The sequence below is a fragment of the Microtus ochrogaster genome, chromosome 7 (genome assembly GCF_000317375.1).
Source record: "Microtus ochrogaster isolate Prairie Vole_2 chromosome 7, MicOch1.0, whole genome shotgun sequence".
Lineage (NCBI taxonomy): Eukaryota > Metazoa > Chordata > Mammalia > Rodentia > Cricetidae > Microtus > Microtus ochrogaster.
Window position 1 is genome coordinate 81,113,401 of NC_022014.1, and position 17,101 is coordinate 81,130,501.

At 55.7% G+C, this 17,101-nt stretch overlaps 2 protein-coding genes across 3 annotated transcripts in view; one reads left to right on the top strand and one right to left on the bottom strand.

The window, feature by feature from the left end:
- Positions 1-2,653, top strand: part of Pgs1 (phosphatidylglycerophosphate synthase 1) — a 37,212-nt gene extending 34,559 nt beyond the window's left edge. Inside the window, exon 10 of the mRNA XM_005350809.2 lies at positions 2,308-2,653. The gene's annotated coding sequence lies outside the window, so the exon portion shown is untranslated. The remainder of the gene's footprint in view (positions 1-2,307) is intronic.
- The window catches only part of Dnah17 (dynein axonemal heavy chain 17), a 106,649-nt gene continuing 89,642 nt past the window's right edge, over positions 95-17,101 (bottom strand). The window contains exons 69-80 of one of the 2 annotated variants that reach the window (XM_005350806.2): positions 15,710-15,832; positions 14,921-15,114; positions 13,106-13,254; positions 11,553-11,680; positions 10,983-11,210; positions 8,960-9,151; positions 5,762-5,941; positions 5,416-5,598; positions 4,350-4,532; positions 3,961-4,104; positions 3,416-3,641; positions 95-2,400 (exon numbers count right to left, since the gene is read on the bottom strand). In XM_005350806.2, the coding sequence (XP_005350863.1) occupies positions 2,153-2,400; positions 3,416-3,641; positions 3,961-4,104; positions 4,350-4,532; positions 5,416-5,598; positions 5,762-5,941; positions 8,960-9,151; positions 10,983-11,210; positions 11,553-11,680; positions 13,106-13,254; positions 14,921-15,114; positions 15,710-15,832 (2,178 nt within the window). In that variant the 3' untranslated portion in view covers positions 95-2,152. Of the gene's footprint in view, positions 2,401-3,415; positions 3,642-3,960; positions 4,105-4,349; positions 4,533-5,415; positions 5,599-5,761; positions 5,942-8,959; positions 9,152-10,982; positions 11,226-11,540; positions 11,681-13,105; positions 13,255-14,920; positions 15,115-15,709; positions 15,833-17,101 lie in introns of both variants that reach the window. The other variant, XM_005350807.2, reaches the window with a different exon arrangement.

Consider the following 17,101-nt stretch of genomic DNA (forward strand, 5'->3'; position numbering starts at 1 on the left):
GGGGGGTCCTTTCCTTCCCTGGTCTCTGCTGAGTGTGGCTATGTGGCAGACAGTGCTCAAGGGTGGTGGGGGGTACGGTGACACGTGGTAGACTGTCTGTCTCCCTGACGTGCAGCAGGTTAGTGGGAGTGTCAAGAGAGGTAGCTGTGAGTTCTCGTTGGCTTGGGATATACTCTGCCTGCCCAGGAGCCTGAGTGAATGTTGTTGGTCTGTCTGGTGGAGAACATGGTGGCCTTTTGAGTTACCACGCTGTGCAGACCTCTGCAGAGCTGACCACCGTGAGCCACGGGGTCTCTGGATCTTTGCCCCTGCCCCTTTGTCACACCTTCAGTTTTACTCCGAGACAAAGGCTCAGCAGCCCTGGTGGCCTCCAGTGCTAGTGTTAAGGTGTGCGCCACCGTACCTGGTCAGATTTGGTGGCTATCTCACAGCAGGCCATCCTAAGTGCATGTGTCTTGGGCGTTTCTAGAAGCCTGCTTGCCTACCCACTCCTCCCCAGGGTCTCTGAGATGTGGCTGTAAACTTCATTTGCTGCTGCCAGTCCAGCCTGGTGTGTGGAGAAGAGCCTCCTGTAGAGGAGCCCTCTGCAGCAGAGATGGCTGCCTCGACATCTCAGTGGCTGTGACTGAGCCACTGTCACCATTACTGCTGTAGAAGGTGGGGCTCCAGAGTCAGGAACACCTAGCCTTCCACAGGAAGACATCTGCCTTCAGGACTGTGACCCAGGGCTGACTGACACGAGCCACAGCAGCTGCTTGGAGAGGCTGAGGGAGCTCTCAGATTCTTGCACTTTCTGCCCTGGGCTGAGCCCTGTCCTCTGCCTGCCACCTTTGGAATCCTGGGTCGGTTCTACCTCTGTCTCTCTGCACACCTAGGCTCCCTAATTCTGACTCCAGGACTTTGTTCCAGATCCCTGAAGGTAACTTGGCCTTTGGGAAGTTTGGAGAATTACTGTTTTATTTCAGACTCCAAAGGCAAAATTGGAAAAAAAAACTGATTTGTGCTTATTACAAGGGATTGGAACAAAGTTGCCTGGAGCTGTGCTGGCTGTGCAATCTTCTGGGGCTGCGGTGACCCCTCCTGGCCAGCAGAGGCAGATGTTCAGTAGCTAGGCCTGAAACTCCTCTGTCCTCATTGGGGGCTCAGGCATCAGAGCCATGTTCACAGGAGGTCAGACAAGCTGGATGGCATTTCCTTGCGGCTTTGAAGTTTAGAAACCCACGTGGTGCCTGCTCCCCAGGGAGCCCTTTCCTGGGGTTACAGTGGCTGCTCCTGGGACCCTCTTGTCTCTCTACTTGCTTGTAGCCTGATGACTTGGCTGCACATCCAGCATCAGCACCGCCCAGTTGTAGGGGCCTCAGCTAGCGTCACCTGTCTGCTCACCATCACCTGGGGCCATTGGTTACCAGGGAGTGTGTGTTAGGTGCAAAAACCATGGAGCAGCCCGGTTAGCGGGAGTGTTCTCAGGGACGTGTGCACTGAGCGTGTGGGAGACAGAATAGACAAAGCACAGTGTTTATGGGGGGCGGGGTTTGCTACCCTGGAACACTATTCCTTAGGAGAAACCTTTAACCCCAGAGCACGACATGGCGACAGTGGTTCCTACTCACTGTGTTCCATGTGGTGGCTTCACTGGAGAAGGATGGCTGTGCAGCTCGCATGGCGGCACCTGTGGCATGGTTTGCTTGTTGTAGTGCAGGGACTTCAGGCGTTCTCTTTGTGAGCCCAGTGTGGGTGCTGCTGTGTGGAAGGCGCACCTGGGCCCTGGTATGGGGCTTGTGTGCAGTATCAGGCCGGGGTGAGGGCCGCACCCTAAACCTCCTGCTCTGCCGGGAGATAAGTTCACTCCTCCCTAAGGCAGGATTTGGGGGTTGGTGCCCAGGATGTTTGCTCCCAGCTGCTGGGAATCGGCTTCACTGCTGGGCTGGGCCCTGGGTGACATCAGGCACTAAGTGCAATCAGACTGGCACAGTGACTGCAATTGTTTTAATCTGTGCCCCATCCACCACCTCTGCACAGTAGTCCAGGGGCACTGGATTTGTAAGAAGTAAAAAAAAAAAAGAAATCGCTTCAGTTCCTGTAAAGTTACAGTTGCACGGGAAGCAAGGGCAGTTTTCTGATTGGAGCTACATGGGGTCGGGCGCTGCAGCAGCTACACCTGCAGGAGCAGCGCCACCGCTGCAAGGATCCACTTGGCAGCCTTTTCTTTGGTCTTCAGGTTAAAGGTCCAGACGTAGGTTGGGCCTCGGATACGCGTCTTGTACACGGGGCATTCATAGATGTTCTTGGTCTCCATTCGGTCCACAGGAATGGCCTTGATGAAGATGACAGGCATGACTGGCGTGAGGTCCTTTAGCCGTGCTTCAGCAATGACTCCGGTCTGGGTGTCCCAGCGAGCTCCTGTGGACACAGTGTAGCTGATGGCCTGGGTATTGTATGGGAGGCTGAGCCGCTGTTTGGAGTGCTGACCATGAATAAGGGAGGCACCAGCAGAGATAGAGGCCTGGCCTCCGACCTCTCTGATCTTTTCAGAGACAGGCCAGTGAAGTGGGAGCCCTGAAGAGCTCAGGCCAGGTGCCAGAAGTGCCAAACATGGGTACGCACTGAGGACTTGGAGGTGACCCTGCGTGCTGTAATGGCTCTGAGGCTCATCTCAGCCTTCTGAGTGTCAGCGACAGAAACTGGCTGCGACTGACGATTCCAGCACTGTCCCTTCCTGTGTAATGAATGTCTACCCTCTGTGTACATAGGGAATAAGTTATATACACATATATATATATATGCCTATATAAACACTATCTACCCTTAACCAGACTGCTGTCGTCTCTTGTCCTATCCAGGGGCTCTCATGTGTTGGGCGTGGCTTTCCACAGTAAACGTGGAGAATGGGGGTGTGAGCCTCTGCTGGCTAGGGACCGACACAGCCTTCTTACCTGGCTGGCTGGGTGGGTAATGAATTCTGATGGGCACCTCTACCTCTCTGCCCTCCTGCTGTCCTGGCTTCATTGGGCAGCCTGGCCGGCCTTCCTCCTTGAAGCCTTTGCTTGGGGGAGCCTCAGGAGCTCCCAACTCAACAAAGCTCCTGCCTCAGTGTGGAGGCCACGTTCCTCATCATGTCTAAACTGTTTAAATGATGCGTACAAATGCTCCTGTCTGAGTAGAGCCCAGGCTGGCTGGGACCTTCCTGCTGCCCATAGAGTTCCAGCAATCCTCCAGCCTCAGCCTCCCAGGTGCTACAACTGTAGCGTGCACACCATACTCAGCTTGGAATGGGTTTCTGGTCCAGGCCTCAGCCCATCAGTCCCCTCTAAGGTTCAGGGTGGCTCCAAGCCCAGCCACTCCTACCCTAGGCTTGCTCAGCCTGTCTCATTCCCCGCTGAGTGGGAGTGGCTCTGGAAGCTTTCTAGACAGTTACCTTCCATGAAGAGCCCGTACACGTAGGAGCCCTCTCGGGGAGGAGCTGTTATGTCCTCTCGGTTCTTCTTCGTAACCTCTACAGACAGACACATCTTGTCCAGGGGCCACTCGTTTTTCCTTGCCATGGACTGCATGATGGCCGTGAGGAATGACTGCGGGTTGAAGAAGCCGGCCAGCCACACAGTGGTGGGCAGGGCGAAGTCTGTCGTCCAGGCTTCGAGCTCCTGCAAGGAAGCATGGTTGCTGAGGGTACAGACTAGTCTCTGCTGAGGCTGACTTCACCAGAGAGCCCGCAGCCTCCCGTAAGGGAATGGCCCAATGTTAGACGGTAACCTGGGGCACAGAAGCAGCTTTTGCTCTTGCCTTTGCTGCATAGAGAGAGGGTCCTCCTGATGGGGCTCTGAGCGTCCTGCCCCTCCTTGGGAAGTCAGATGTCTGAGGGACTGAGCCAGGCCTTCCTACCTGCGTCAGCCCTGGTGGCTGCCAGGGACTCTGCGGCCATGGCACAAAGGTTCCTGGAGGCTCCGGGGTCCTGTGACTTACCCTGATACGCTGCAGCAGGTCGGCATACCAAGCCGCCAAGCCCATCATGGAGGGGTAGGCCCGGGCCACCCATGTATCAGGCACAGTGTCATAGAACAGAGCCGTGGACAGGTCTTCCATGTCTGTTGTGATGGTCAGCTCACCCTAAGGGACGTGGTCAGGTCAGGATGGGGGATAGCCCTCACTGTATGTCCTGGGTTGCCAGCATGACTCTCTGGCACCTCCAGAGGTCATAGCCAGGCAATAGCCCCTTTCGTGGCCTGTATTGGGAGGGCACAGGATTCCAGACTAGGGGAGGGGAGGCCCAAGGTATGCCGCTGGCTGTCCCTCTGCGGCCCAGCCGGTTTCACAAGCCCCTGCCCATGCCCTGGTTGACCCACGGTTTTGACCTTGAGCCCTAGGTTCAGCTCCTTCAGCGAGCGCCTCATCTCGTTGGTGAGGATGTTCATTCTCTCACATTCTTGGAAGGCGACGACCACATAGGGGGTCTTTTCAGCCGCTTTTGCCATGATCTCGGCCATGTTGAAGGTCTCTGGAATCTTCTCAAGGATTTCATCCAGCACAGCCTTCACCTGGAAGCCAGTGCCAGGCAGACTCTGTTATGCGGCATTCACCCGGGTGTGTGCGCGCACGTGCGCACACACTGCAGGCTCAAGTCTACTGGGGAAGAGGCAAGTAGGGTGGGGAGCAGCCACATTTGGCCGGGGTTGTGAGTGCATCAGGCCTGGTAGCCTAGTGACAAGGCACAAACGCTTCAGCTTCTTACCTCCTGTCAGGTGCCCTAGTGGGCACAGGTCTGATTTAGCCCCCCCCCCCCACAGTGGTATGTGACGTGTGACGGTCACCCACCACCATCCATCAGACTTTTTTTTTTGAGAAAGTGTCATCTCAGTCCGCCCTGGAACACCGTGGCCCTGAACTCGAGATCCCCCTGCTGCACAGCCTCTGGAGTACTGGGATTTAGGTCTGTGTGTGCACTACACCTGGCTTAACAGTAGATTCCTGGCTTCTATTGCTAGGTCAGTAAAAATTCTGGACCCTGAATAGCAGCAGGCAGGGACTTTTGACTCCGGTGTTGGCCTGTTTACTCTTTAGCCCCAAGCTTAGAGCTGAGGTGTGACAGGTCTTTTCCACGATGTAAGAAAGTGGGGAAGGTGCTAGAGCCTCGGGGTGCCGAGGCAGGCCAGGCAAAGGAGCTTACACAGTGCTCTGTCTCATAGACTTCTGACTGCCTATGTCCTGGTTGTCCTTGAGCTCCGTGTCCTAGGGGGCCACTTTGCTGCACCCCACAGTTCTTTGCCAGTGATGTCTGTGACCAGCTGTAAACCACCCAAGGCTCAGGGACAGAGTGTGCCCAACTCGACAAACTGCCCAGGCTCTGTCCCCAGACAGGGCTGCCTCCTACCGCTCTAGGCCCAGCCTGTCCCTGTTGCTGGGAGCATGGACAGGTCATACCTTTTCCTCACGTGACACCCCTGTGCCTGCTCCCGAGTCTGTCTCTTTGGGTTGCATTTCCAGGACTGTGCGGAATAGCTTCTCAGAGGTGACAGTAAGGAAGCCAATCTCTGCGTTGGGGTGCAGGCCATACAGGTAAGGACTCTCGGGGGGCAGGTTCTCATCGATGTACTCATGGTAGCCCTGGAAAGGGTTTATGTGTTGGGGTTCTCTCTGTCAAATACCTAAACCCCTAGAACTCAATTGGGCTTTTTTTTGGGGGGGGCCCTCAGGGAGTTGTCAAGATGGATTGGTCTTTGCTGTCCTGGTCACATATTGAGCCCCCAGGCAGGGCGCCCCTCCCTACCTTGTAGTCCAGGTTGGGGGGGATCTGAAACCCGGGTGCCAGCAGCACCTCCCCTTCCAGCATCTCCACACGGATGTACTCTGCCAGGTAGGTCCTGCACAGCCGGCGGTCCCAGTCATCCGTGATGTGTCCTCCATACATGATTTCACCAAAAAGGTAGCGGAGATCATCCCAGGGCACCTTAGGAAGGGGGAGGGGAATGTGAGGAGCGCCCCACCCCCACCCTCTGTTACATCAGTGAGGCTAGAAAGCTCAGCAGGGTCTGCACCCAGGTTGCTTTCCTTCAGCGTCACCTGTGACCACCCAGTTGCCAAGGGACACCTTTCTCTATTCCTGCACCTCAGTACGCGAGTCTCAGGCTAGTCCCTCTGAGACTCTGCTTTGGTTATGGTTTTAGGCTGGCTTCAGCCTCATGTCCTCTTCCATAGGGACATCTTGGCTCCTGCTGGTGCCCCAAAGGTCACAGGCCACCTGCTCCTTCCTGGTTCCCTGGGCTCTGTCAGCCTCAGCATCAGTGTGCATTCTATGCAACATCTGGATTCTGCTCTTGAGAATCGGTGCTGGCCCTCGCATCTTCCATTGGCTAAAAGTCCAGTCAATTGTGTGTCTGATGTGGACCAGTGGGTCTCCTGACCCATGGGAACCTCTGTGGCCTCTTGTGGAGCCGTGCAGGTCTCTGTGGGAGCTGGGTGTTCACAAGTCTAGCCAGAACCTTGGCTCCGTGGGCTTCTGGAGATGTGCACACTCATAGCCTGGCACTGGCTGTCCTGTTGGGTCAGGTGGGCTTTCCTCCCTATTTTGTTTCCCTTCAGCCTACCTTCTGCCCAGCCCCACGTCCCTCACCCTAGAATCACTGGCCAATACACGCATGGTCTTTCAGAGCCTGGGTGACCCTTTATCCACAAAGCCTGGAGCTTCATTTGGCATGTAGCCCATTCCTGCTGCCCACAGCAGCCTGTGGGAGGGCAGGGAGCTGTGTCTGCACATTTTCATTTCCTGGCAGCCACTTGACGCAAAGTCGGTGGCTCTCTGACCTGTGACAGGCCAGCCGTGTTCCGGAGGCACTCTTTCTGGTTAGTGGTGTCTTTTGCAGGGGAGAGTGGGGCGAGTGCTCCTACCTGCCTCCAGAATCACTGGAGTGGTCCTCAGAGGGACACTAGCAAGGACAGCTGTGTGAGATGGTGACCGACGATGCCATTGCTGCTGGAGATTGCTTAGTACCAGGCAGGATCTCTGCATGGAGGGGAAGTTCAGGGGCCCCGGAGCCTCTGGCCAGATGTTCTTAGGCTGCCCACAGGGAGCATCCTTCTCTCCTGACCCCAGGCTTAGTGTCTCATTAGCCTTTGACCATGGCCTCTCCTCTCTCGGGTCTCAGGTATCCCAGGCTGACCTTGGACTTGCTATGCATCTGAGGGTGGTGACCTTGCACCCCGTGCACTCCAGACCCTCCTCCTTGGACCTCCTAGGTGCTGGGATTATAGGCAGGCACCACACCATGGTGTTTGTTGGGCTTTCTTTAAGGTGATGGTGAGTAGGAGGGGACTCCTGAGACCGGCATCTGATCCAGGATGCCTTCTGTTTGTCCTCAGCTGACCCCTGAAGCTCTGCGAAGAAGCAGGCTCAGAGGGGGCTGAGAGATCCTGGTCTGTACGTGGAAATTCAAGCCCTCTCCCCACCGGCTGGGCACCGTGTCACCCCAGAGCAGGGCTGGGATCCCGCCATGTTTCCTGCAGATCAGGTTTACTTGCTGCTCGGCATGGTACACGGCTTGGTGCGCTTGACCATCTGCCTGTGAGGAGGACTTGGTGTCTTGTTCCCTTGGGACCCACAGTCTCTGTTGCTATTGAACTGGGGTGCCAAGAGCACAGTAGAGAAGCCTGAGGTCTGGGTGCGTGTATCCTTCTGGCTTTTTCTTAAGAGAATGCTGGGTCTGAGCCCACTTCCAGGGTGGCAGGTACTGGGTAACCATGGGAGGGAGGACTGCTGCTAGATCTAGCCTCTGAATGGCCAAGCCTTAGAGAGACTTAGCAGATGTGGCTGCCAGACCCAACTGAGGGACTGACACTTAGGGAGGGAATAAATTAGACTTTAGTGGACAGTGGAGCTGGCATCCAAACTCCACAGTCTGGTCCCAAACCTGTGCTCAGGCTCCAGGTCACATGTGGCCCCACGTTTTACCAGCACAGCCCCTGCTGTGTGCAGTCAGACCCCTGCACTGCACCCTGCCTGCTGGAGCTTCTAGAGGTTGAAATCCAGGGCCTTGGGCCACTCAGCCTCATCCCTAGCTAAATCACCCACGCTAGCCTCAAACTAGAGATGCTCCAGCCTCAACCTTTCCGAGTGCTGGGATTATGGGCGTGCACCTCCATGCCCACCTGAGACCAGCATCCACCTGCCGTCTGTAGCTTTTTGCGTGTTTGCTGACGGCAGGTGGATGCCCCCTTTATTTACCATCTTAAAAAAAAAGTGTGCTAGGCGGTGGTGGCGCACGCCTTTAATCCCAGCACTCAGGAGGCAGAGGCAGGTGGATCTCTAAGTTTGAGGTCAGCTTGGTCTACGGAGTGAATTCCATGGCAGCCAGGGCTAAACAGAGAAACTATCTCGAAAAGCCGATAAATAAACAAACTAACAAATAAATATAAAAAAGTGTATGCATTCATGTGGGTGAGCGCACATGCATGCAGGTGCCTGCAGAGGCCAGATCACCGGGTGCGGGAGTTTTAGGTGACCATGAGCCACCCTGTCATGGGTCCTGGGAACTAAACTCGGATCCTTCAAAAGAGCAGCAAGTGCTTTTAGCTACTCAGTTGTGTCTCCAGCCCTCTAGTTACCATCTTACAACTCTGTGTGACTGGGCACGTATAAGGTTACTCTAAGATGCATCACAGCCATGACCCAAGCTGTCCATCAAAATGCCCTTAGCACCAGCTCCTCCCTTCCCAGATGGCCTGGGACAAGAACGTGGGGCCCCGGGCACTCTAACTCATGGAGCCTGCGGCTCGCTGCTTGCTGGCAGCGTGTTTGATCAGTACCACGGCATCTTCGCTTCTCTATGAACGCTTTGCCAGGTGCCCACCTGTGTGCGCTTTCCCCAATGCTTTGACCACGACGCCAAGAACTGGAGGTAACTGGTCCAGACAGCCGGCAGGGGAGGGGGATCCAGGGGGTTGGGGGAGATCCTGGGTGCACCCTGCTTACCTTGGGGTTGGCTTCCAGGTAGTTGTAGAGTACATTGATGGAGATGGTGAGGTCCCCATTGTTGAAGGGGTATGACCGGTTCCAGCCCTGGGCACCGAACTTGCGCCTCTCGGCCACGACGGCGTGGAAGTAGCACAAAGCAAAGAGGATGCACTTGAACTCGATCTCCTTGGTGCACATCTCCAGGGTGTCCTGTGGGGGGAGAAAACAAGAGGGAGCCAATAGGGATGGCTCTGCACAGAGATGCTCAGCTCTGCCTCTGACAGCGGGGCGGGGGGGGGGGGCGCTAAAGCCCTTGGCTGGCCCAATCGGGCCATTCCCTCACAGCAACCGCAGGGAGGCTCATCTGAAGACCCAGGGAAGGTAATGCAGGGTTATTCCCCAGGAAATCCACACTACTGTGTTCCTGGTTTGTTTTCTATATGATAGCCTTTTTTTTTTTTTTTGCCTCTGGGTCTTCTACAGATCAGGCTTGGCTGGAACTCACAATCCTATCTCGGTCTTATGGGTGCTAAGGTTACAGGCATGTACACCCACCCTTAATATACATTTAAACTTCAACATTAATTTACTGTGAATGTGTGTGCTGTGTGTGTGCGCACATGCATGCATGTGTGTAGGTCAGAGTTGGTTCTCTGCATCCTGCATGCTTATGTGTGGATTCTGGGGATGGAACTCAAGTTGGCGTGTTGGGTGACAAACTCTCTTGCTTGCTGAGTAACCTCACTGGCCCTCCACTCGAGTTTTTCATCACAACTTTGGGGTACCCCTACTTATTAAAAAGAAGTTGGCCGTGAACTGGAGTGTACCTACAGTGCCAGCACCTGAGAGGCTGCAGGCAGGCTGGGGGTGAAGGACCCCCGGCCCTGCCCGTGGTGTTCCACACATCTGTCACCCACAGACTTCTGCAAACGTAAAAAGGACACACAAAAGGTGGGGCTGGCCTCAGGTCGTGTGTGGACTGCAGCGTGCACCAGGACCCTGTGCACTGAGGTAGCCTCCACCATTGCTCCATGCGCTTCCTGTGTCCAAGGTCTACACCCACACCCATCACCCGCCAAGTCACGGGCTGCCCTTCAGTTGTCCCCGTGACTGCTGTGTGCTCCTGACCTTCAGCTCTCTGACAGTCACACTTGGATGGCGGTGTAGGCATGGGTTATGGAGGACTCAGTTCATGTATGAAGGGAGACACGGAAACTCCGTGTTTCTAATGTCCCCTCTGGGTAGGGGTGTGTGAGGAGGATGCAGGGTCCCAAAGCCTCAGAGGTTTAGGCTGCAGCCTGGAGAAGCAGTATGTGATACGGGAGGCTATAGCAGAAACCGTTGGGGGCAGTGAGGTGCTAGGGGCTTGCAGGAGCAGCTGCCCTGGGCTGACAAGTGGGAGAGCTACACAGTCATTGAGGACTGGGAGGCTGGGTCAGAGGAGGAGCCCTGTGTGCAGAGGGTGTGTGGAAGGGCGGTAGAAACCCTCCCAGAAGCCCTAGGGTGCCAGGTAAGTCCCTGCATCTGCCTTCCTCTCTGGGGGGTACAAGAAGTCATGGTACCTGTCAGTGGAGAAGGGCCTGATCACCTGCTGCCTTGTTTAGGGCAGTATCAGACTTCCATTGGGAACAGTGTCACGACCACCTGTCAGTCACCCACTGCCCCCAGCAGCAAGGCTTGGTGGCCCCAAATAAGCTTCACACCTCCTGAGGGTGGGGTCAGGGGAGTACTGGGACCTAGGATGGGACGTGGCCTCAGCAGCCACAGTAATGACAGGCACCCCTGCCAACTGACAGGGTCCTGAGGCTGGTCAGAGGCCATGCTGAGTCTGCGGTTTTGGGGGTTGATAGGTTTTTGCCCAGCCTCTGGGGGATGTACTTTAATGTGACGTGTGTGTGTTGGTATGTGTGTGTGTGCTGGTATGATGTGGATAGGAGGCCAGTACAGAAAAACCTCTAGAACTTAGAGGTAAGTCTTGGCCTGCTGGGCCTCTGATTCCTTAGCCTGGCCATGGCGAGTCACCCAGTCTCACCCTCCCTACCTGAGTGAAAAGGTCCAGCGCCTTGTGCAGGTTGGCATACATGCCCGTGGGGGGCTCGTTGGTGATTTTGATGGCATTTTCCAGGATGCCTTGGGGGATGATGTGCGCCTCCGGGGTGGGGGCGGGCTCTGCGCTGATGAACACACGGTAGTCCTCGTGGCTGCCCGAGCTGTAGCGTTCCACCTTCTTGTCCAGGGTGCTCAGCCATCTTGCCACCAGGTGGATGTTCTGCAGCAAGGAGCCCTGACTGAGACCCAGATGGACCCCCACTGATCCCCCAACACCGTCTGGCCTCTTAAAAGCACCCCGAGAAACACCCAGTAAGGTGGCTGCTCTATCCTGACCCCGTTTGCTCTAATCGATGAGGGATGCTCCCTGTAACTAGCCATGGGGTGATCTTTGTCTCCCCCCGGGCTCACAGCCTAGACAACATGGTCCCCAGTACTCCTCCTGAAGCTAGGGAGGGCTGTGGAGGAGCTCCATGCTGAGGAAGGGTGGGGGTGGTACCCCAAGCACGGGGAGGGTCTGTTCGGTGCCCAGTGACATGGCCCTGGTGGCAGGAGTCCTCACCTGCAGAATGACCCAATGTCCTTTCTCGGCAGCCACGTCCAACGCATTCTCAGCCACCACCTCTTGTCCTTGACCCAGGGACACGTTATGGAGTTTCCCATTGTCGATGGTAAATCCCAGTTTTTTCCCTAAAGAGGGGAAAAACAGGAAAAGCACAGGGGTGATTCAGAACAGTGGTTCAGGCTCTGCGGTCCACAGCCAGGAACACCATATGCCTCCCGTCTTGTTTATCGCCGGGGGAAACACACATCCCGGAACACGGCCGTGCTTCAGCCATCTGGAAAGGTGTGACCCGGGGACATTCGGGAAATGGGTCATGCTGTGCAGCTGCCCCTCTGGTACCACCATCACCACTCCAGGTCTCGTGACCTTGAACAGTGTGACTCCCTCTCCACTCCCCTTGCCGAAAACTGCTTGGTTGCCCTACAACCGTGGATCAGCCTGTCCTGGACATTTCATGTAAATGAGATCACACACTCTGAGACCTTCCCCAGTGGCTTCACCACCGGCTTGCGTGAGCCCCATGCTTTCAAGTTTTATCCATGAAGTAATATGGATTTGGTTCACAGCAGAGTAACAGCCCATAGCGTGCGTGCGTGCGTGCGCGCGTGCGTGCGTGTGTGTGTGTGTGTGTGTGTGTGTGTGTGTGTGTGATGGGTAATTATTTTGGTTGTCAGCATGACTGGGTATAGATTTGCCATAGAAACTCCATTCTAGATATCTCTAGGAGGGGGTTTCAAAAATGGAGGACAGTACACCCTGAACGTGAGTGTACTGTCCTGTGAGCTGGGGTCCAAGGAGAACTGGGCAGAACCCCTAACTGCAGTGTTATGTGACCGGCCATCTCAGGCTCCTGCCACGGTGCCTTCCCCACCTCAAGAGACAGAACCCTCACACTGTACCAAATAAATCCTTCTTAGGTTACCGTTATCGGGCTTTTGTGTTTTGTTTTGTTTTTGGTCCCAGCTGTGATAAAAGTAACCCAGGCTGGGCTGTTTCTAGTTTTTGGTTGTTTGGTTGTTGGGAAGGTGCCTTAGTTGGGTTTCTGTTAGCCATAGCATGAACAGAGGCATCTTGGGGAGAAGAGGGTTTCCCAGTCACAGTCTGTCATGAAGGGCAGTCAGGGCAGGAGCTCAACACAGTGCTGCTCACTGGCTGGCCCAGCTCACTTTAGCAGCCTGGACCACCAGCTTAGGGCGGCCCCGCCCACAGTGGGCTGGATTCTCCCACGTCAGTCACCAACCAAGAAAATGCCTCACAGGCTGGCCCACAGGCCAGTCCGGTGGGGGCATTTTCTCGTTTGAGGTTCCCTCATCCCAGATGACTTTAGCTTGTGCCAAGCTGACCGAGGACTAGTCAGAGTTCTGGGCGGAGGCTTGCTGGAGGACCTCCTTTCTGAGCCTTTAGGGACAGACCGCTGCCCACTTCTCATCCCACTGGTAGGCATGCTGTTTCTCCACCCCAGCAGTGCCCCCATGAGTTTCCAGTTTTGATTTAGTGGTAGCCATGGAGGTTTGGGGCCCACGGGGGTACACTTCTGCGGCTGTACTTACCCAGGGCCTCCACGTCTTTGAGGGGGTCGACCCCGGGAGACAGAATAAAGAAGATTGGCGTGGAGGGGCTGCTCTCCTTGTAGGACTTGGAGAATTCCACGCTCCGGCCTTCCACAAATTTACTGCCCATCTTTTCTTCCACGAAGTTCCTGAGGGAACACGCTCTGTGGGACCACAGGCAGCTGGGGCCTGCTCGGGACCAGGGCTAGGGGTGTGTGGGGGTGTGTGGCTTTGGTCCAGGTGGGTGGGCCATTCTGGATGGACTTCCCTCTAAGACATCAAGGGGAAGGAAGTGGCAGCTTGAGGTTTTCTTTTTTTTGGACAGGGTCTGGAGTAGTCCAGTAGCCCGGGCTGACTCGGTATTTGCTGTGTGACTATGACCCTCCTCCTGCCTCCACTTTCCAGGTGCTGGGGCTGCAGGTTTCTGGGTGTTACTATGCACCGGTCGTGCAGTGCTGGGAGGTGACCCCAGGACTCTGTGCGTGCTAGGCAAGCCTCTATCAATTGAGCTGGATTTCCATCTTCCTCAACAGTATGCTCCTCCTTCAATCCCAGAGGCCCAGGGGATGGCATGAGGGATGCCACCTGGGATGCCAGGGGCCTCCGAGGTCCATGTGGGATGTTGAGGGGAGGAACAAGCTCTGTGCAGAAGGCAGCTTTAGAGCCTCCAGATTCCCTCTTTCTAACCCAGCCCTAGGACTCCCTTGGGTGGTCCTCTCATGCCATCGGGTGCATGGGTGACCTTCGGAACCCAGTGTCTGCCTGTTTCCCTCCGTCATCGTCCAAGTCTCCTGAGCTCAGGTGAGATGCTGACTGCCCAGCACTGGCTTTGAAAGCAGGACCATGGCTATATTCCCGTGCTGTGGACTGGCTCCCAGACACAGGCAGGAGACGATGGGAAGGCCCTGGGGGGCTGGGAGGCTTTAAGTGTCTTACTGCGCCTCTGAGATGGTCAGGTGCCATTGCCTGGCAGGTCCTCACTGCCACCAGCTCATCTGTATTGACATTTAGTCTTTACCTCTGTCCCTTCCCTCCCCACCAATCCTGGCCCTGTCCTCTTCCAACCGAGAAAAATGGAACAGGAGAGGTCCTTAGATATGGAGTGAACCTGCATCAGGGCCCTGCTTTGTCAGAGGGGAGCTCTGGGGGGTGTCAGTGGTTTGAGGAGCCCTGGCTGTGTCTAGACTGTATGGAAAGATGGAAGGGCAGAAGCCAGCCTGTCCCACTCTAAGCCTGGGCCCTGGGGTTTTCTGTGCTCAGTCCCTCCCTCCCTTCCTTTAGCCCCCCCCCCACCTGGGAGGGCTCAGGTCTCAAATTAGAATTCTTCATTTATGATAGGCACCTAGTTGACAATTTAGACGCAGAGAGTTCCCCAGTGCTGATGGCCTTTCTTTTCCTCTCTTTCAACCTTAGGGCCTAGTGTGGGAAAGTCTGCTTGTCCATCCCTGTCACAGGGTCTATCCCTCTACACAGGCCAGTAGGGCCAGCAGTCCTACTGATCACACCCCGAGAACCTAGGATCAGGGCTGAGAAGGTGGTTCAGGCCCTAAAGTGCTTGCCAAGCATGGACAGGGCCTGGGGTTCCATCCTCAGCCTCACATACAGATGCAAACCCAGCACTCTGGAAGCAGAGGCAGGAGGATCAAAAGTTCAAAGTCGTTGGATACATATGTTTGAGTTGAGGGTCAGCCCAGGATGCTTGAGACCACATCCAAAACATAAAGAAAGGAACTTAGATCTCCGGGTCAGAGCACCTCTCCCGGCTGTGCCAGCAAAGGGGCCTCCCTCCCTCGGCTCGGTTCCCTGTAGACTCACTTGACGGCGTAGGTCATGCGGTCTGGCCTCATGCAGCGCACCATGCACAGCTTCTGCAGCGCCGTCTTGTTCTTCCACTCCTTGGGGAAGATCTCCTTCTCGGGGGCTTCCGACTCCACCAGCTTCTTCCACCGCTTGGCGGAGCCCTCGATGTCACTGTCCAGGTTCTTGAACTCGTCCATCTCTGACAGGGCCTGAGTCAGAAGTGTCGTTTCAGGGACCACACACGGCCTGAGTCGGGGGTGGGGGGTGGGGGCACCTTCTCTAGATGGCCCTTAGTGGGCCCTGGGGAGAGGTCTCAGGAAGATGCAGTGCTCTGGGCTGGGTGACAGAGTGGCCTGTCAGTAGGGTCTCAACTATTCTTCCTGTCAAGGGCAGGGCAAGCTTCCATGGGGGCCAGTGGCCTGGGGGCTCACAGTAGCCCTCCCCTCCAATGAGGGTAATATCAGGGCTGTCCCACCTCAGGCCACCGCCTTCCAGGGATCACAGTTTGGATTGAAACTTGACACCTGGGATCTGAGGGCTCTTGGCAATGGATCTGGGAACCTGAGGAGTGCCCAGACCTAGAACAGGGCAGGGCATAGGGATGCTGGGCACAGGATGGCCTGGGACTTGCTTCAGGTCCCTATGGTTAGCGGAGACCAGTGATGTCACATTCAATACAAGTGCGGGTTGTCTCCAAGCTGCAGCCATCTTGGCTCCCACCTTCTTCTGGCCCTGTCACCGTGATGGGGCACAGGATCCTCCAGACTGGTTGGGAGGGGTTCAGTGCTGAGTGCGAGGACCCACCTTGATCCCACCCCAGCTCTGGTGCTGCAGGAAATCCACAGGGGACGTGACGCCCGCCTTGAAGGGGAACCGCAGGAGGAAGTCCAGCTCCAGCGCATTCAGCTCCTTCTTCATGGATAGGACCTGTGGGCCAAGGGGGCTGTGGGGCTCAAGAGCTTCTTTGTTTTTGTGGGGGTCTTTTTAGCTGAGGACCAAACCCAGGGCTTGGTCTACCACTGAGCTAAATCCCCAACCCCGTGTTGTGGGTGTTGCTTTTTCTTTTAACTGGGTGAAACACATAAAACATGTTTTACTCACACTGAAGCCCATTAAGCAAGTGGCACAGGTCTACCCACAAGGGTGTGCAGCCACAACCTAGTTCTATAACATTCCCACCAACTTAAAAGCAAAGTCCTTATCTTCTGAGGAGGTCCCAGGCTACAGACATGTGTACTGTTGGTGGCTGTGCGGCAGCTTAGGCGTCTCCATAAGCAGCCTGCATTATCAGGATGTGTGTGTGTGTGTGAGTGTGTGGTGTGTGCTGCAGTTCAGGCGTCTCCAAAAGCAGCCTGCATTATTGGGACGTGTGTGTGTGTGTGTGTGGTCCCACTGTGCAGCCCTTGCTGACCTGGAGCCTATATAGAGCAGGCTGTATGAAGCCATAGGGCTCTCCCTGCTTTCACCTCCTAAATGATGGAATTAAAGGGGTGCAGCATCTCACCTGGCCTACAGTGGGATCATGCCCCCCAGGTCAGCAGTTTCTGGAATGCGGGGTCAGGTGACAGGCAACCAAGATGTGGAGGCAGTGCAAAGACTGTGCCATCTCTTGGGGAGATGGTTTGTTATAAAGGGTGTCAGTCCACCCTGTCCTGTTCTCTCGGGCCAGCGGGAAGCTCGCACCAAATGCCGCTCCTGGACCGTGGTCCTCCTGGTCCCCAGAGCCAAGAGACAAAGCTCTATCACGTAGTGCTTTCAAAAGGGACCGAGGCCATTGTCCATCTGTCTATCTGTCCTTCCTTCCTTCCCGACGGGGACCTAGCTATATTTTACAGCTGATGTTGACTCCCTGGCTCATGCACTCCTCCTGCCTCAGCCGCCTGAGTGCCCAGTGTCTGAGCTCACGCTACAGGCCCTACTGAGACAGGCTACACAAACCTTCCAGTACCTCAGCAGGACTTCTGGCGCACCTATGCAAAGTCCTTCCTTGGAATGAGTCTTCGTGTGCGCGTGTGGTTGCTTGCATGTGTGTGGGCACACGTGCTCCTGTGTGCGTGTGTGCATTGTATGCAAGTGGAGGCCAGATGTCAACCCTGGGCTCGTTTCTCAGGTGCTGCCCACCTCATTTTCTGAGTCAAGGATCTCTCACCGGGAGCTAGGGCTTGAAAATGAGGCTCAACTGAGTCATTTCCCCAG